At 35.4% G+C, this 21131-nt stretch overlaps 1 protein-coding gene across 3 annotated transcripts; it reads right to left on the reverse strand.

Moving 5' to 3' along the window:
* Positions 1-33: 33 nt before the first annotated feature.
* On the reverse strand, positions 34-16566 carry LOC110878289 (phospholipid-transporting ATPase 1). 3 transcript variants are annotated; one of them, XM_035977517.1, is made up of 8 exons: positions 16179-16565; positions 14586-16008; positions 14185-14491; positions 13083-13770; positions 11995-12118; positions 11598-11817; positions 10078-10536; positions 9280-9675 (listed from the first exon to the last, which is right to left on the reverse strand). In XM_035977517.1, the coding sequence occupies exons 2-8, from the start codon at positions 15907-15909 to the stop codon at positions 9474-9476; spliced, it is 3324 nt and encodes a 1107-aa protein (XP_035833410.1). In that variant the 5' UTR covers positions 15910-16008; positions 16179-16565; the 3' UTR covers positions 9280-9473. The 3 variants fall into 3 exon arrangements, with proteins under 3 accessions (XP_021982259.1, XP_035833410.1, XP_021982258.1); XM_022126567.2 differs by lacking the exon at positions 9280-9675 and adding an exon at positions 34-429 and having other exon boundaries at positions 14586-16408; XM_022126566.2 differs by having other exon boundaries at positions 14586-16566.
* Positions 16567-21131: the final 4565 nt, after the last annotated feature.

Below are 21131 nucleotides of genomic sequence, written 5' to 3' on the forward strand. Positions count from 1 at the left end.
CATGGATAACTTATAAACCTTTGACAACACTCATGGATTATCATACTTTGTGATTTAAAAAATTGAAGCACAAATGATCCCAACAATAAGATACAAATACATACTCAAATGAATACTCTATAATGGACAGAAAACTACACAACACAAGCAAACGGAGAATTGCTCCATCAACTTGAAGAATATATGAAGTTTCGAATACAATATATATGTGACATACAAGAAATGTGTCATCTGTTCATTTCTATTTCTCCACTTCTTGTAATCTCCATTGAATTCCGAAACTTTTCTGCTTCTCTTGCTATTTGAATATCACAGGGCTTACAGTGCTGCATAAACATCTTTACGATGAATCGAGGAATCATGGATGCTATCAGAATCCCAACTAGGCAAACCCAAAACAATCCGCTGCTTGCAAGATAAAAGATCGCCCTGCAAAACTTAGGATAATTTATTTAGTAAAACAGGCAATTTGACTTTTGGAGTTTTGGGTCAAACCCGCCACTTTTCATATATATTTTCTTTTAATATTCAGTAGTTTGTTTCAAATTTTCATTGAGATATAAAACTGGAAAACCATGGTGTTAATTTATGAAACAAATTAGAAGATTATATTCGCATAGGCAAAAGACCAATAGGAGTTAGTTGACCTTTGTGGTCAAATCCATTAATTTCTACTCCAAATTGGGGCAATTTTTTTCAATAAGAGCTTCAAGATTACACTGCATCATACAAATATGACATGTTTGTGTTAGTTTACAAATATAAATATGTAAGTCTTAGTTTAGAAAATCAAAATAGAAACTTATAGTGGTAGAAGACTGAGATTAGCTTCCAGTAACAAGAGCCCTCTTTCCCCTAAAAAAGAGTCAGTTTGACTTTTAAAGGTCAAACCACCTATTCTCAATTTTAATTTTGCTTCATTTTCATCATTTTTAGCAACAATATCCATAATAAAAATCAACATAGTATAGATTATAAGTGATTGCAAGAAAAAATTGATATATATATATACATATATATATATATAGAGAGAGAGAGAGAGGGGCCAGTTAACGTACAATACGACTTAACGTACATCACGTACGACAGATAATTACGCACGTTTATTTGAAAATCACGCACGTTATAAACTAAAAAACCCAAATCACGCATGTTGGAAAACATTAATCACACATGATGAAAACATTAATCATGCACGTTATATACATAATCACGCACGTTGTCGCACGTGATGTACGTTAAGCCGTATTGTATTTTATACCTTTCCTATATATATATATATATACATATATATATGATAAGGATCATTACAGAACACTAATTATTGTGAGAACAAAAAGAACAACTCTAAATCACTAAATTTTGGGATTTATGGTTCATATTTCTTAAATTTTATGTTTCTTACATTCATATGTGTATTATATATACATAAAAAATCATATATTTTTCCCTACACATACTTTACATACATGTAGGTAATTTAGCCTACACATAACCTACATGTGTGTAGATTATTTAAGAATTTTTCATATTTTGTTTTAAATTTTAGTGTGAGAAACAATAAATCTTACATTTATAACATTTTCATTTACTTTTTAGGTTTTTAGGATTGAAAAAATGAGTGATTCATTTTGTTTTGCGTGTTCTCACAATATTTAGTGTTCTGCGTAAAACCTTCCCCTATATATATATATATGTGTGTGTGTGTGTGTGTGTGTGTGTGTGTGTGTGTGTGCGCGTGTGTGCGTGTGTGTGTTGTTTATAACAAGGATCTGAAATGACAATAATACCCTCACATGCAAAGCATGTGAGGGGTGTTTAACTGAGTTTTTAGACGACGTTAGTGGTAAAGGTTGAATCTGTAGCAAAACATGAACGTAAAGGTTGGTTATTGCCTATTTCATAGTTAAAGGTACGAAGTGCAGTTTGGGTATAACATAAAGGTTGTTTTCTGCAATTTTGTCTTGAATAAACGTAAAAATGAAACTATTTTATCTAAATCATCTAATTTTTATGTTTTTAGAGCACATCTTTCATTCAAATTAAAATGGATGTGTTCCAAAGAAGTAACTCAAAAATATATCCACGCTCATCATCAATAGACAAATTGATGACAATTGCATTGTACAGAATTTCAAAAATACAAATATCAAAGACACCATAATCATAAGAACTTGACATTTAAAATATAACACCAATCTTACAGGCATACTAATAAAAAAACGACCGGATTATATTTTTTCTGATAACATCAAAATTTGGATCAACAAAAGCAAAATGAGATTCAACTCACATAACAAAAACAACACATAATATGATGGTAATAATAATAATAATCAATCCGAACATAGAATCATAATATTAATAATAATAATATCATATCCGAGATACATTTGAGAAGAACAAAACAAATCAACGATTCGGGTTGGAGGCAACGGAGAGAAAGATGATAACTGCCACCAAAAACATTGGAACCAAAACAATCACCGGAATCGACGGTGGTGCCACTGGTCCCATCCCCAGCGGCAGAAACAACATGCATCCGACCACCAAAAGCATCGCCACGACAGATCCAACGCCCCAGCCGTACTCCATGTTGTTTTCCATATCTTCTTCTCGAATTGGTTTGGATCGGACAGTTAAGTTGGTTTCTTCTGCCCTGAGAGTAATAATTATGTGTATCTCACTTGTTTGTCTGAAAGTGTGCATGTAAGTTGTTTATATACAAGTATGAAGGGGTACGTGCCTGTTCGGAGAGTGTACGACGGTTGCATGGCGGTTAACAGTTTCCTCTTTTTTTTTGAATGGGTGTGAAGGTTATTATTATTATTTTTTGAATGGTTGTGACGGTTAATAGTGAATTGAGAACAGCGGTTGTGTGTGATTTGCAAAGGACACGTAGGTTGAAGCATGCATGCATGATATTAAAATTGGGACGTGTAACTTTAATAATGTGTAATTTAAAATCAATAAAGAATGATACTAAAACACTACGCTCGGAAATAACTGTTGCAATAGTTTCGTCGCTAGTTAGTTTTGAGATCCGACTGTTGTGATGGAGATGGATTCGATCATTTGCAACATTATTGTTATTATGACGGATTTATTGATTACCGTTCTATTTTTTTTATTTTTCTAAATGTGAGAGTTTATTTAATATTGTTAATGCACTTTAGGTGATAAGTGTATGTCTCCCATTTTATAGGGTCTTTATTGTACATATAGTGAAAGATAGTCCTAGCTTTTTCCTTGGACATTTTGTCCAAGTTTTAGGATGGGCCTTTTGTCTGAGTTTTGTTTAGGACAAAAGGTCTGAGCTTTGTGTAGTTTGTTTGTCCGGGCTTTCTAGTTTGTCTTGAAAGTCCGGGTTTTGCCTTGTATTTATACCTTTATGTGGAATAGACAAGACGGCGATTCTGTGTGAAATTATGTGCACCTAACCCTAATCATTGTGTGTGTTTTGTCTGGCGGCTGCTTTGTGTGAGTGACGTCATTCATCTTCATCAAGAATACTCAGTGTATTCTTGATTTCTCTCACAAATCTTTGCATACTAGTGTTTCATCTGTAGTGGTTAATCATCAGGTGGATTCCGCACACCTGTTGGTGGCTTTAGCTGAGTGAGATCTTGGATTATGAGGCCTTACAAGTGGTATCAGAGCAGTGTGCTCATACTACTGTAGGTGTTTCTTAGTTTGAAGGTTTTTGTGAGAAAAGTTCAATCTTTGATAGGGTTTAGTGAGTGTTTAGTGAGTTTTTGTGTTTTATTCATGATTCTTCATTCATCTCTAGTGATTGATGATGGATTTTGAGTAGTTTGGTGATTTTTAGTGTTGTTCTTCATCTGGGTTTTACAGGGGTTTTGGTTCTTGTTCATACAGAGTTTGAAGGTTGAAAAAGATTCATGAGTTTGATCTTTGGAAGATTTGTCCGTGGTTTAAATTCTGTGTTTGTGTCTCCGGGGTATTGTTGAACCAGTGTGAAGTCACATTGGGGAGATAGTCCGGAGCTTGGTTCTTCTGATTTTTGAGAAACTCTCCTGTTCTGAGTTTCAATCCTGTCCGAATTTTAACTTGTTCTAGCTATTACTTTGTCCGAATTTTAAGCTAGTCTGAGTTTTACTTAGTCTGAGTTTTTAACTTGTTCTAGCTATTACTTTGTCTGAGTTTTTAACTTGTTCTAGCTATTACTTTGTCCGAATTTTAAGCTAGTCTGAGTTTCACTTAGTCTGAGTTTTTAACTTGTTCTAGCTATTACTTTGTCTAAGTTTTTAACTTGTTCTAGCTATTACTTTGTCTGAGTTTTACTTAGTCTGAGGTTTTAACTTGTTCTAGCTATTATCTTTGGTCTGAGTTTTATAGGTCCGAGCTTTAATCTTTATTTATTAATATAAGAGTCCGAATTTCATCCTAGGAGTCCGACTTTTCACTATATTAGGGTCACTGTGTCCGAATTTTATTAGTTATTGTCTGAGTTTTGATTCCTCTCCAATCTTTCCTTGAGTCCGAATTTGTTTTAAGTCCGAATTTTAGTTAGAGTCCGAATTTTTTTGTCTAGTCCGAAATTTAATTAGAGTTTGAATTTTAGTTAGAGTCCGAATTTTTTTGTCTAGTCCGAATTTAGTTAGAGTCCGAATTTTATCTAGTCCGAATTTTATCTAGTCCGATTTTACTTGTTTCCTTTTATTTAGTCCGAGTTTTGTCTCTCTCTTAGTGAGTCTGAGTTTTGTCTTCTTTATTTGAGTCTGACTTTATTTAGGTCCGAGTTCTTTTAACTTTTTTTATTTATTTTATTTAGGTCAGAATTTCAACCGTCCGTATTTTATCTGTTTTATATAATATTATTAGGTCCGAATTTTATTAGCTTTCTTTGTCCGATTTTTAACCTTAGGTAGGTCCGAGTTTTTGGTTCCCTTTATTACTGTCCGAATTTTATAATATTCTTATAGAGAGTCCGATTTTTAACTTTAGTAGTGTCCGAACTCTATCATCTTATAGAGTCCGACTTTTATAGTAGTCCGACTTTTATATGCTTATTTAGGTAGTCCGTCTTTTAACTTGTTTAGATAGGAAGTCCGATTTTTCTTAACCTTTCTTAGTAAGTCTGAGTTTGTGTCCTTTCTTAGTGAGTCCAAGTTTAGTTCTTTTTTATGGAGTCCGAATTTTATAGTATTTTACTCTGTGTCCGAATTTTAACCTTTAAGTGGTCTGAGTTTAAATTCCTAACAGTGTAGTGTCCGAGTTTTTCTGTTTGTGTTTTATTTCAGGTTTTTGTGATCCGGGATTTCACACTCTGATTAAAGCTCAGACGTTTCACTCCGTGTTTTCTCTCCGAGTTTGGATGTCACAGCCCCCGAACCCTAGTTCCCGAGAACGGGCGGCTGCGAGCCAGTTTTGGTGGTATCCTGTTTATTTATCCAATTTGGCAGCGGAAATTTTCATCAGGACCGTAGTTAGGAAATATGTTTATCAGAGTAAACCACCTCATTGTATAATATTAAACACATGGGTAAAGCCCAAGTTTTCAGTACACATAATTTCATAGGAATAAATCCTATTTTATTGAACAAAAGCATCTATTTTATTCTTAGGTAACTTTATTGCCACTTTTTCCAAGCCTTCAGTGCTGTCCAGCTGGCTTCTATTTGGCTTTCACATTTCGTTACCTGAAACGCGTTTTGAAAACATTTTGTCAGTGGGAAATACTGGTGAGTGAATCCCAGTTTAATCAGGTTTAAATAAAATTCACAGTGAACAGTATTGAGGGCGCATCCGCAATTACATTTGTTTACAGGTAATACCAATTAACATCCATGGTACTGTCATCTGACTTATGGTCATGTTACTCCTCTCCCTAGGTGGTAACAAATTTTGTATACAAACCCCCAAATATACCATCATAATTGTACCCTTACAAATACTCAATAACTGTCTTTCACATGAAGAAATATTTAAGGTTTTGTAAAAATAATTAACAAAAAGGTTTACACAAAAGAAGGATCACTCACATTGCTGTCTTAGGGTTTTCAGAAATGATTTCCTAGGAATAATCTATAAATTACACAAATGCACGTGTGTTAGTATAATAACCCATTTTAACATTAGTAATACCCTCCCCGAGACGGCATTCCAACAACTACGTCGGGGGGAACCACGACAGCCGTTACGGAACCCTAGATCAATCGGGCAGCGTATCTAATACGTCTCCAGGGGTTATAATACTTACATCGTAGCAGAACCTCGCTATTTAGGGGGTATAACACCCGGGTATAATAACACCACTACAGAAAATTTGAGAAAGAAAGAAAGAAATGAACGATCGGACTGAAGGCCCGTTGCCTTCTATTTATAGGGCTGATATCGCGTCTCCACGCGGCCCGCGTAAAGAACAGGCCAAGCTTACGCGGCCCTCGTCAACGCTGGGTCAACGCGTAGCTTGGCTGGGTCAGCGTATAGGTCCGCCACGATGATGACACGTGTCATCACCGGGCTGCGCCACCATTTGAGACACTCGCGGCCTGCATTAACTTAAACGGGGTCATACGCGGCCCGCATGAACTAAAGATTTCAGCGGAGTCCAGTTACACCATCATACGGCCCGCGTGAAAGGTTGGGGTGGGTCTATGCGGCCCGCCTCAACTTAATAATTATGGTTTTTAATTTATTTTATATATTATAATCTACTTTGGGCTTGGTTTTCACATACGGGGTGCATATAAAGACATATTGAGACATTTCAAGATATATTAGGGTGTCGAAAAATTTATGAGGGTGTCGGTTTATATTTGGGTTGTTATATTGGACTTAGAAAATCTTTTCAGTAACACATTGTGTGTGTTTTGTCTGGCGGCTGCTTTGTGTGAGTGACGTCATTCATCTTCATCAAGAATACTCAGTGTATTCTTGATTTCTCTCACAAATCTTTGCATACTAGTATTTCATCTGCAGTGGTTAATCATCAGGTGGATTCCGCACACCTGTTGATGGCTTTAGCTGAGTGAGATCTTGGATTAGGAGGCCTTACAAATATTAATAATAAAAGTGGGCTAGCAAGAAGCGGGTACAACCGAAAATAATTTAAAGCATCTGGATGTTTACAATATGGACACCGACCACCAATATATCACAGTTGGGTTGAGCCTTGGTCGCTAGTTATTGATCGTTCGTTGCCTTTTGTCGTGCTTGAACCTTTAATCTATCTCCATTGCTCGTGTTTTGCTGCCAAATTAAACCGGCAACTATCATCCACCACCATGTGTTCAGTCGTCCCAACCAATGTGTGAGATATTATAGTGTTTCGTGTTAAATTTGTATGATATATTGTAGTGTTTGTTAGGAATTGAATTTGAATACATTTGGTGATAGGAATCGTATGTTAGTTTTTCACTTAAATAGTATTTTGCAATAGTGGGAGGGGGTATATGTAACTTTTACCTTATATAAATAAAGAGCACTAGTGACTTGGGGAAGGGGAGAACGGAATTGGTAGTTGTTAGGCTCATTGCCATGTGCATGGGAAGGGCATAGCCCTGGGACCACTTGTGGTTGTTATCCTTGTAGATCCTTGTGATCAACTCTTTCAATTTAATACAATTAGCATCATTCGATTTCATCATCTTTGTTATACACAATTCAAACCCTATCATTTGGATATTTAGTCAAATTGCTATGCATGTGTTATGTATGTAGAAGATATTATCTAAATATTGTGGTGTTTGAATATTTGTTCAAATTCATAAACAGTGAACCATTAGGAATTGGATACAATGCCACAGTCGATGTAATGTGACATGATTCATCATGTTTGACTAATGTGAGTAATGTGACCATGTTTTTTATGTTTGACCTTATGTAACCATTTTTGGCCTAATGTTATATTATTGATCAAGTTTGACCTATTATACGTCATATGATTTATCATATTTGACCTATTTATGATTAATTGACCTATGTTTGACTTTTCTTTATATAAATGACATGATTTTGGATGAGGTACCAACAAGGGTAGCATCGAAGGGAGCAATCCTGGAGGTGGTTGGTGGAGGGAGCAATGTACAACGGCTCTGGCGGGCGCAGTGATCTACACACTAATGACTATGTGGGTGTGGGTCAGATGGAGAGAGATGTTGGTCTGGATGGGATTATGGTTGACGCAACATATATTGTTGGCTTTGAGCACAACGCTATGGTGTCAAAGTGTGACCCTAATAGTACGGGGTAGGTACCTCGTAATTCTCATGATCAGGTGGAGCTTAGGTTCATAGCATGATGGGTAACTAAGTTTAGGTGGTATGAATTTATTTGAATGTTTTATGTTGTTTATGTAATTTAATGTTGCCTGAATTTTCAGGCTTTTAGACCCCTACTCATACACTAATCTTTGTCATGTCCCGAGTTAAGTTTAGGGGAGAAAAGAAATGATTCTCTCATTTTCTTTTCTCTTCTCTCCGTTTCTTTCCAAATTGGAAAGATTAAATTTAGGCAAAAAAACCCCTTATTTTCTCTTCTCTTCTCTCCTTTAATGAAACTCTGGAACACAACTAAAAATTATTTCTTTCCAAATCTTTTCTTTTCTCTCATTTAATGAAACTCAAGAACACAATGTTAGGGTCTTGTTCTGTGGTCTTTTGGCTCAATGGAAGAACGTCCCTAAGATCGAATAGACATCCCTAAGGTTGATCGCCGACCATGTAACAGGTCGTTTGTGCAATTATATAATTTAAAACTGTTTTAATTATTGCATTTCTAGTTTTTATACTTTAACAAAGATAAGGGGCTGTTTGGTAGCCTCTGAATGGTCATTAAGAGGCTACCTCTTAATGGAACCATTAAGAATTTTATCAATGAGAAGGTAGAAGAATGTGACATGTAATGATTTACCATTCAGAGGTTACCTCTTAACTATTCAGACTTGAGGTTACCTCTTATTCATTCAGAGGTTTTAAACCATTAAGAGATAGCATCTGAATGGTCATTAAGAGGCTACCAAACAGCCCCTAAGTGTATGAATAGGGGGAGTATCAGTGGGTAACAACTCAACCTCATCCCTCTTTCCACCACCTTACACTCTCTCCTCCAAAACACCCAAGATATTTGGCTTAGTTCAGTTTGGTCCGTTACCAGTACCGATCTCATCCCTAAACTAAACCATTGGTAAGCTCTAAGGATGAAATGTAAGAAGCTGGAGTGATTAGTCCATTATGGACTCCAGCTTACTTGTTAAAAAGGACGATATAGTTGGTGTCTCAACATGGATAACTTATAAACCTTTGACAACACTCATGGATTATCATACTTTGTGATTTAAAAAATTGAAGCACAAATGATCCCAACAATAAGATACAAATACATACTCAAATGAATACTCTATAATGGACAGAAAACTACACAACACAAGCAAACGGAGAATTGCTCCATCAACTTGAAGAATATATGAAGTTTCGAATACAATATATATGTGACATACAAGAAATGTGTCATCTGTTCATTTCTATTTCTCCACTTCTTGTGATCTCCATTGAATTCCGAAACTTTTCTGCTTCTCTTGCTATTTGAATATCACAAGGCTTACAGTGCTGCATAAACATCTTTACGATGAATCGAGGAATCATGGATGCTATCAGAATCCCAGCTAGGCAAACCCAAAACAATCCGCTGCTTGCAAGATAAAAGATAGCCCTGCAAAACTTAGGATAATTTATTTAGTAAAACAGGCAATTTGATTTTTGGAGTTTTGGGTCAAACCCACCACTTTTCATATATATTTTCTTTTAATATTCAGTAGTTTGTTTCAAATTTTCATTGAGATATAAAACTGGAAAACCATGGTGTTAATTTATGAAACAAATTAGAAGATTATATTCGCATAGGCAAAAGACCAATAGGAATTAGTTGACTTTTGTGGTCAAATCCATTAATGTATGTATGTGCGTGAATTAAAAATGAGCTTGCGGACAACTGACATATTCACTGTGCCTAATGAGAGATGCAGTTTGACCTTTTGAGGTCAAACGCAGACTTTCTACTTCTGAAAAATCCAATATAAATTTAAACGGGAATCGGGTAAGAAACTAAACGTACCAATAACCAGGCAACACTGGAATAGCATCAATGATGACAACACAAATGCAAGTAGCAATAATAGATCCCCAAATTGACGCATGACTGATCCAAGTCCATCTGATAACATCCATAGCTAAGTGAATATTTACCATAAATACCACCGCAAGTGTCCACAAATCTCCTAAGCTTGAGCTATCAATATCACTTTTCCAATATGCCAATACTGGAATAAAAAATGCAATCACACTCTGCCACAATGTGTCCGCCATTGTAACCCAAAATAGTTTTACATTATAGCTTTCTTTTCTCTGTCCGGATCCATAAAGCTGAGGATATGTCATTAGCAATTTTCTACTTAAATCTTTGTCCAGTATCCCAATAACAATTGTCGGTATGGCGGTGTAGATTATTGAATATAATACACTGCTCCATTCTGTGATTGCTGTGGTTAATGTGAAACCCGTGTATAGCACATACCTGGAGCCAGATTTTTTTTTTTAAAAGGACAATTTAGAGAAATTTGAAAGGTAGTTTAATGTTTTTATTTTAGAGATAATTATCAAATAGTTTATGTGATTTAGCGAAAGTAACACATCTGGGTCTAAATTTAAAATAATGCATGTTTGAGACATGCGTTTTCAGTTTGTAACATGTGTGTAGGGGTGTTCATCGAATCAAATATCGGATTTTCGAATTATTCGAATCGAATTGTTCGAATAATTTTTATTTTTCCTTGAATTCGTATTCGATTCGAATTTGATTAAAACCTACCGAATTCGATTCGAATTTGTATTCAAATAAAAAACCGAATTCGTATTCGATAAAAAATTCGAATTCGAATCGAATTCGATTTAATTCAGATTCTTTAAAAACATGTAAAAAACTATCAAAATGAAACATAAATTTTAAAGCAGCCATAAAGCACGATATCACATTAAAAATTCCAAATAAAGTACCACAAGTCTAAAATTCAAAACTAGAATTCGGGAATAACCACTCCACATTACAAGTTAATATTTTTACGGTTAGAAATCTATTGATATATTTGTTACTTAGGTTTTAGTTACGGGCCATGTAGTGGGTTTGGTAATGGGTAATTTTAATACTTGGAAAAAAATTGAAAATAATTTATAGTATAGCTTAATAAAAGTTATATACGTATTATATATAAAAATAATAGATAAAAATGTATAATTTTTATTCGAATTTCGAATCGAATCAAATTTGAAAATTATAAATTCGTATTCAATTTACTTGACTCGAATTGAATCGAATTCGAATTTGAATTCAAATTCTTACAATCGAAACGAATTTTTGATAATCGAATCGAATTTAAACGAATTTCGAATTTTTCGAATTCGAAACAAATTCTGAACACCCCTACATGTGTGCATACAAACGTTATCTTCTGTTAATTCTTTTAAAATGATAGTTCTATTATACTTTTTGAGTAAACTACATATATAGTCCCCATGGTTTATCAAAAGGGTGAAATAGTAATTTTACAAAACTTAACAAACTTGTAACAGAAAACTGACCAGAACAAGACAAGGACGAAGAGTGCATTTCTGTAGAAATTATAGAGGATCATGTAGGCCATGCGTTGGTAATTCCAATGACCATGAACCAACAAAAGTGGAACCAAGAATCTGAACTGGCCCATCGCAAAATCTGATGCCATTACAGCTTGGCGACCCTCTTGGCCACTGATGCCAACTCCTACGTCAGCCATTTGGATCATTGAAACATCATTTGCCCCTGCATCAATCATATGGGTGGCCATTGTTAGAAAACAAAAAGGTTGACTTTCTAAGTCAGACTGATCAACTTCCAATACCAAATTGGTTATGATTCTCATAAGTTTTAGTAAAATACTAGCTTTGATTCTGTAAACATATCTATAACTATATTGATTTCAAAAGATACGGTGCTTACCATCTCCAATGGCAAGGGTCATGTCGTCTGTCCTGTTCTTTATTAGAGCTACAATACCAGCTTTTTGTAGTGGGGCGACTCGACAACACAAGACCACAGCACATTTACTGGCTAACTCGAACAGCTGGATGACGGGAAAAAAAAAAGAAATTCAGAACATGAAATCTAGATATGGAAAAATGAGCATGCGGGAAAAGGGTGAAACCGTATTTTTTTTTTTTTTTTTTTTGTGGTTGACCCAATCGCTTTTGTCCAAAAAAAGTTTAAAGTACTATATATATATAGGTAAAGGATCAAATAAAAACAAAATTAACGTACGAATTGAGGGAAAAAGCAAAAAGTGGCGGTGTCATTTTGGTAATTATCAGCAACTTCAAATTACTGGGGAAAAAGCAAAAAGCGGCGGTGGCAATCTGGTAATTATCAGCAACTTCAAAATTACTCTAGTAGAGTAGAGTAATTTTGAGCATCTGTAGAGTAATTTTGGGAAATGTAGGGTAATTATCAAATTACTCTAGTAGAGTAATTTTGACTTTTGTAGAGTAATTTTGGAAAATGTCTTGTAGAGTAATTTTGTTAGCATTTAGTTATGGGGTTTAGTTTTTAGCTTTTAGTTGGGGGGGGGGGGGGGGGGGGAGGTTAGTGTAATTTTGATAATTACCCTACAATTTTGATAATTACCCTACACGACCAAAATTACTCTACATGAACTTTTACAAAATTACTCTACAGAAGCTCAAAATTACTCTACTAGAGTAATTTTGAAGTTGCTGATAATTACCAAAATGCCACCGCCACTTTTTTTGACTTTCTTTCAATTCGTACGTTTCGTACGTTTATTTATTTTCACAGGAACTTAACTCTATATATATAATAATTATTCCGTCAAATATGATTACAAATGGTATTTATATTTCAGTAATAATCTAATGCTTTAAATAAAATGATTTAGAACCGGTTTGACCACTTGAACCGTTTCCTTTTAAGTTATTTTCTTATCTTCCGTGTTAGATATATAAGGTAACTCGAATCAACCCATTCACAAAATTAAACAAGCAGAAGAAATATGTGGTTTAAAGATTATTCACCTGCTCTTCAAGGTCAGAGTCAAGGATATAAACGAGACTTGTTCCATCAATGATTAGGGCAACAGAACTTGCATCGTCTTCAGAAGCATGCGTAACATTAATAAGCTTTCTAGATATAATCAATGCATCTTCTAAACTCCTTTGACACGTCATTTTAGAGTTGTTATTGATTACAATCTGTGTCATCTTGCTTGTTAAAAGCTTCGAGGAATACCCAATTGAAATGGCAGTTTCTTGTTTATCACCAGTCAAAACCCACACTTTTATGTTGGCTTTCCTCAGAGACTCGATTGCTTCAGGAACACCTTTTTGCAGTCTATCTTCAATGGCAGAAGCACCCAATAAACTCAGATTATTCTCTAAATTGATTGCAACTTTACGAAGTAAGCCTGCCCTACCCATTAAAGCAGTACTTGCAATCTCATACGATGTCTGCCACGTGTCAAATTCTGAAACGCTCAGCGCACGCGCTCCCACAACTAGGGTTCTTAAACCGATGGAAGAATATGAATGAAGATGGGTTTCAGTGGCTCTTACTACATCCAAGTTTAAGGATTCATCTATAACCTTAAACATTGTGGTGTCTGCACCTTTGACAAACACCTTTACTGTGCTGTCCGGGTATCCTAATATAACAGACATCCTTTTTCTGTCGCTATCAAACTCATGCATGCCAAGAACGTTAAATCTGCACTGCCAAATTATAAAAAAATCACAAAAAAAAATTAGAAATATCAAGACTTTCCTAATTATAAGTGTTGACCCCCCCCCCCCTCTCCATATTAGAGGTGGCTTTTATATTTATTAATTAGTCGATTCAAGTAATGTAAAAGTTGTCACCAAAATTGTAGTTCTTAATACATACCTAAATCATTTTATTTATTATTGACATATTAACCTTTTGTGATCATATTTCACACATTAATTGTTGAGAAAAAGTCAACCTTTTTGCACAAAAAGTGGTCCGTGTCAACCCAACTTGTTAGACCCCGCCCATTTTGCCATGTATAATCACTATCAATAGAGTTGAAAGTAGAAACAAAACAACAAAAGCACATGTGACATGTTTATGTAAGAAGTCTAAAAGGAATACACATCATACCTTTGTCTTTCTCCTTGAATATCAATAACAATGTGACCAGATGTTCGCTCAATGAGCATAAATCCGTAAGCAGCAGCAGCATAAACAAGTGCTTGTTCATCAGGAGATTCCCCTTGATAATCGATCAACTTCTCATTGGGATTAGATGTATTAGCAACAATAGGCACAATTGTATTGCAAGCAGCCAATGCCAGGAAGAAATCATATATGTCTTTGCTGGATTTTGTGTCGTTTCGGCTTTTTGATAGTTTAAGAAGATTTGGGTCAACCTGTACCTTCATCTTTGGCTTCCATATCTGCCCATCCACTAAAACCATGAAAACATTTTAATATTTGCGTATAAAATAAACGAAGAGCGTATATTAGCTATGCAATAAACCAAAAGGGAAACTTTATAAGACCTTGAATGCTGTATCCCCCTTCTTCACCGTAAAATTCTGTTTTCTCCCCACTGTAATCTACACCTGAAATGCTTGCAAACTGAAACTCCATCTTGTTTTCAGTTAACGTACCCGTTTTATCAGAGAATACATACTTTATTTGTCCTAAATCCTCGTTTATATTCAATGCACGACACTGAAATCTAGTGTTTGATGTTGCATCATACATCTTGTCATCGCGGATCATAAAGTAAGCTTGACCAACACGCACAAGCTCCATCGATATGTACAATGATATGGGTATCATAATCTGAAACACAATCACTGACATCAGAAATGTAAAGAATATCTCCATCCCCAAACCGTAATAATTGTAGTTCTCTACTTGTCCCTCAGAATAATCTTTCCTTCTATAAAACGGCATTATATCAAGCTCATCTTGATGGCGCTTCAGCCAAACACCAGCACAAGCCGAAACAACTACACACAGAGTAACAAGAAAGAAAGATAACAACATAATTTCCTGATTCATATGAGTTTCAAGACGACTCCTTTTAGATGGCGCCCCTGAGTTATTAAGCATTGCTTTCGTTTCCCTTCCTGCATACACCACCACCCCTACTGCCCAATCAGTATTCTTGATCACACAGCCACGAAGAATAATGTTTGACGGGCCAAGTGAGACACGTTTCCCGTCAATCTCCATATTCCCTTGGAACCCGTATATATTCCTGTTGGGCTTCTCACACTTGATCAACCCACTAATAATATCCTTCTCAGGAACTCTCGAAAGGGTTTCTTGCTTTGCATACCGTGTTTTCAGATTCGACTCCCCATCTAAATTAATAGTCTGGATGTAAGCAACACCTGTCGGATCACTAGTCGAAAGAAGCACAATATCACAAGGAATAGTCTCATCAGCTGAAACCTTAACAACTTCACCAACTTGAATATCCTTACATTTCTTCTGACGAAACCGATCGTTCACAAGAACATACGACATCCGGTTGTTCTCAATCTTATCAGACTTATGCCGTCTCCAATCCTCATACCCATCTTTAACCGCGGTAACAAACAACACACTAGCTAACGGAAAAATAGACGCACCACGCCCAAACACCGCCAGCTGGGGAAGCTGGTTTAAAATAGCAATTATCAAGAAATACAAATAAGCAACTCTATGAAACTGTTCAAACAAATTCCTAGGCAAGAATGTGATCACAGAGTACTTCCCTGTTCGAATCGAATTCCCCGAAAACTCAAAACTTTCATTTGTTTTCACTGGATTGTTTACATACACCAACCTTGCATCATCATCATCGATTTCGATTTCTTTTCGGGACATACTAAACCCTTCTGAGTCAACCCCACTTCGAGATCCATGGCGTACACCCCTTGATCCAAGATTGGAAGAGTGTCGCCAACTGTTCGACTGAATGCTTAACTGAGAAGACGAAGGTTGTAAATCAACATTTCGAATCTGGGTATTAATATTATCTGAGTTCCTACTGGATGTAGATGATGAAGATTTGAAATTGAAATCTGGGCGATTGGAAGTCATGATCTTAAGCAAATCAACATCAATCAAAATGCATATTAAATCTGTAAACTTACACAGCCATTTGCCCACCACCTGTTCGATCTAATGTCTGAATGAAAAAAAAAACCCAAATCTACGCGTAAATAAACAGTAACTGAAGTTGATTAGCCGGAAAACACAACTGGAATGTTTGATCGGTCGAGAAATAACAGCAAGATGAAGAATTTATAAGAAATTAGGGAGGATTTGTGGAGATTTTGGGGGGATTGAAGTGGTATGAAATGACAATGTCAGCAGCAGCAGCAATGAATGAAGAAGAAAGAGGGTTAATTAAGGGCATTAAACAAGTGATTTGTGGTATAATGAATAATAATGGAAATGGAATTATGGTGGTTGTGATTGACTAGAAACTGAATCATGGACGGCAGGTAGGCCGGCACGTTATAACGTTGGTATCGAATTATGCTGGTGGTTGGTTGGTTGCTCACTAAAGTTATAATGTTAATTTAAACTAATAATAATTATTTGATTGTATAAATATAGTGTAAATCAAATTTAAAGTATTATATTATACGGTAAAGAGTATGATACAAATATGGTTATCGTACATTACATACGCTATATTTTGAGCCGTACATGTGTCCTGATTCATTTTCGGTTTAATAAGGTTAGATCAGGCAATTAACCTAATCATCAGAGGGCAAATTCGTCTCTTCATTCATTCTGCGAGAAGTTCGTTACACTGATATCCCGGTAATTATTATTCAAATCAGTTTCAAATTTTCCATAATTCTCAATTGGCAGTTTTCGTTCTTCTGTGTTAGGGTTTCATTCAATTTGTTTATTTCGATGGATCCACAGAGTAGCACTGGACGAACAGATGTTGATTTCGATCGGTGATCATGCTCAATTATCTGCTTATCAGAGAGTTTCGATTGAGGATGTTTTAAATCCGTGACCTGTAAATCCAATTCCAATTTCAAGTACAAGTCATGCAAACGAGTGTTCTAATGGTAATTATGTTTATTCAGATATCTAAATTGTTCGTATGTTATTACTCTAACAATTCGCATTTGATTTTATTTGAAGGTTGAATGTTGATTATACTTTTGTATTGAAAGCAACATGCAGAAATTTCGCATGTTATTACTCTAACAATTCGCATTTGATTTTATTTTTTTATGTATTTTCGCATGTTATTGTATAATAAATCGCATATGTAATTCAGATTAATCAGTATCATCATTTCGCATGCTTTGATCATACATTTCGCATGTGTTTTTTATGACGTTTTATGTTTCTGATTTTGATTCATGTAGATGAAAGGGTTTACACTCCGGAGGTTCAAGCATCAGCTACACCTGTTGTTGGAATGCAAGTTTTCTCTATTGAACAAGCATATGCGTTTTATCAATTATATGCTAAGTTAGCTGGTTTTTCTATTCGGAAAGGTGGTGAAGTATATAGTGGTGGTATAATCAAAACTAAGTATTTTGTTTGTTCTAAAGAGGGACATAAGCCTCTGTGTATTGATGATCATTCGAAGTCAAAAAAGCAATTCAAAACAAGGAACAGGGGGACTATTAGGACTGGATGCAAAGCTCAACTTATGATTTGCACTGTGGATGGTAGATTATATACAGTAAAGAGATTTGTTGATGGGCATAATCATAAGTTTGTATGTCAAAATGATATTCACATGCTGCCAGCTTACAGACAATTGTCAGATGTCCAGGAGGAGATGGTATGGGAACTAGGCACTTTAAACCTTGGTCCTGTCAAAGCTTTCCATATAATGAGGAAACGTTATGGTGGTTTTGAGAACGTTGGTGCCATGGTTGATGATTGCAAAAATTTTAGGAAGCGAATTAATAGCTATATAGGAGAATATGATGCTGATATGGTGATTAATAGGATGACTGACAAAAAACAGTATTTAGCTGAATATTTGTTTGAATATTCTGTTGATGATGGCAAACGGTTAACTGGTTTGTTCTGGGCTGATGGTTTATGCAAGCTTAACTATATGGAATTTGGGGATGTGATATCGTTCGATGCAACTTTCAAGACAAATAGGTAAGTGTTTCAAAGACAAACATGTTTGTTACTGATTTTCGCATGTTTTTTTGCTAATGAGCGTTCAATATCGCATGTGTAGACAACAGAGTGGTGTTGAATATATATCATGCTATATTTCTGGTTTCGCATATGATTTTTAGTAATTCGCATATCATAAACGTGATTTCGCATGTGTTGATCTGGTACAAGATGGTGTTTGTTCCGTTCACTTGCATTGACAACCACTGTCGAAATGTAATAGTCTCAGCTGGGTTGTTGACATCAGAGAGTATTGAATCATATAAATGGCTTATTAATTCATTTTTAAAGTCATTTGGTCGGCAGCCAAATGTTGTAGTGACGGATCAAGACCCTGCTATGAAACAGGCTATTGAGGAGGTTTTCCCTATTAACAGACACAGATTGTGTATGTGGCACATAATGAAAAAAGTGGCAGATAAGGTATAGCATGCAATATTTTTGTGTTTTGTTGGTGTTATTTTTTTTATTATAGTTTTTTGTTATAGGCTGATATAAAAAGCATTTATTGTTATAGGTTGGACACGAGTTGTGCAATAATGATGAGTTTAAAAGGAGGATGTGCGACATTGTTTGGACTGATTCGATTGACCCCGAAGAATTCGAGAGACAGTGGAAGTTGGTGATGACTGAGTTCGGTCTTACTGAAAACAAATGGATTGATGATATGTTTGGGATGAGATCCATGTGGATTCCGGCTTTTTACCGGCACGAGCCAATGTTGGGTCTTATGAGAGCAACTTCAAGATCAGAGAGTGAGAACCATTTTTTTTGTCAGGTTGCTAATTCACAACTCACACTCGTAGAGTTTATGAATCATTTTGATGGTGCAATGGATGTTCAAAGGTTCAATCATAGAAAAAATGATCATATTTCAAGATATACTGAGCCAGCTGATTGGAGTCAAACTACCTTGGAAAAAGATGCTGCTAAGATCTACACCAGGTCTATATTTTTTTATCAGCAATTAGAGATACATGGAACAATTTCTGAATGTTTGCCGATGGACACCAAAGTTGAAGGTCCACGTATCAGAATATTGTTGAAGGACTTTAAAGCACATGGAGATGGTTTATTGGAGGTATTTTACATGTTTTTTTAGACATGCGAATTTGTTACATTACACATGCGATTTTATTTTATTCATTTACATAATTTTTTAGACATGCGAAATTGTTATGTTTCACATGCGATTTTAATTTTATTCAGTTACATGATTGTTTAGACATGCGAAATTGTTATTTTATACATGCGATTTTAAATTTTATAATTTTTTTTTGGTTATTGCTAGGTGTGGTTCAAGAATCTTGAAAATGATGTAACTGTACAGTGTAGCTGTTTGCGTTTTGAGCAGTATGGGCTGCTATGCAAACACATATATTTTCTTTTCAAGATGTTTGGTGTTAAAGAAATTCCAAACAAATATGTTATGAAGATATGGACGAAGGATGTGGTTCCCAATGAGTTAAATGTGAAGTACAATCTAAATATTGGTGGTAAGGATGTGCAACACAAGGCTAAACGGATTGCTCGTGAAATCATCCACACAGGGGAGTATTTGGTTAGTAATTTGATTTCCGACCTTGATAAACTTGTCTTAGTGAGGGATCAAATGATGCAGCTTAAAGAGAGAGTTGATCAGAGTCGCATAACCAAGCAACTTGATCCAAAATTTGACCCATTTTCAAAGTTGATTGGTTATCAACAACCAGTAACTAATGCTCCCCCTACTGTTTGTGTGCCGGCTGGTATAAGAAACAAAGGCCGCGACTCGCATAGAAGGATTAAATCTAAGAAGGAACAAATGATCAGCCGCAAAGGGAAAAGGTCAAGGACATGTAGCGTATACAATGAAAAAGGTGACATTCGGACTTGCGGCGAGCTTAAAGCCAAACAACAAGGTAAATAGGGAAAAAAGAAGATGAAGGGTGTCCAGATTGAAAATGTTGGGAAAGACAAAGACAATGAGGTTGAAGACGACGAAGAGGAAGATGACTTTGAAGATTACAGTAGTGATGATGGATCTGAAGAAGAAGATCAGTTGGAAGAGGTGTCTGAAGATGACGAGGATGAGTAGGTTCTTATAAATGCACATGCGAATTATACTAAACACATGTGATTTTATATTCATCTATTTATATCATTTTATCATGCGATTTCTATAAGCTACAGTGTATAATCATTCGTACATGCGATTTTATTACATGCAATATATGAGGTATCTTTTTGTTTTGTTATGTGACAATGATGGCTATATCATTCATGCGATTTAATATCTTATATAGCAAACATAATATGTGTTCAAAACATGTACCAAAAATATAATATTAGTTATTGTCTAACACAGGCCCAACCACAAAACGATTAAAAAATAGATTTTAGTTACTTGGAGCAAATATTTTGTCTCGTTCAGAAGAGCTGAACTCCATCTTCTCCTTCACAGTGTTCAGAGCATCTGTCAGGAAAGAGAAGGCTAAGTCATCAGCTTGAGATTGCCCTTTTATGTGATCTAAAGCTCTGTCTTTGAAGCTTGATGGTGGTTCTTGAAGTAGCTGTTCCCATACATCTTGATTTTTCTTGATTTGTTCAAGAATTTTTCCCTGCACATCAAGAACCAGATGAGAAGAGGTGACATCAGTGCTTATTTCTGTCAACGTTCTAGTTGACAATAGCTCTATGATAGCAATGTTTTTGATTTTTTCTGATTCTTCAGATGCCCTTTTTTGTTGGTCTGTTTGTTGTGTGTCTTTATTTCGTATTATATATCTTAATATGGAAGGTAGTTATATCTAGGTTTTTTATATTAATATAGTAAATTTATTATATAGGTAGGGTGGTAAAGTTCAGTAGTATTTATTGTAAAATTCATCATTACATGTCAAATTATAGTCACATCGTTAATAAATTAAGTTTTTTTTATATAAAATAAT

Source organism: Helianthus annuus, chromosome 9 (assembly GCF_002127325.2).
Source record: "Helianthus annuus cultivar XRQ/B chromosome 9, HanXRQr2.0-SUNRISE, whole genome shotgun sequence".
Classification (NCBI taxonomy): Eukaryota; Viridiplantae; Streptophyta; class Magnoliopsida; order Asterales; family Asteraceae; genus Helianthus; species Helianthus annuus.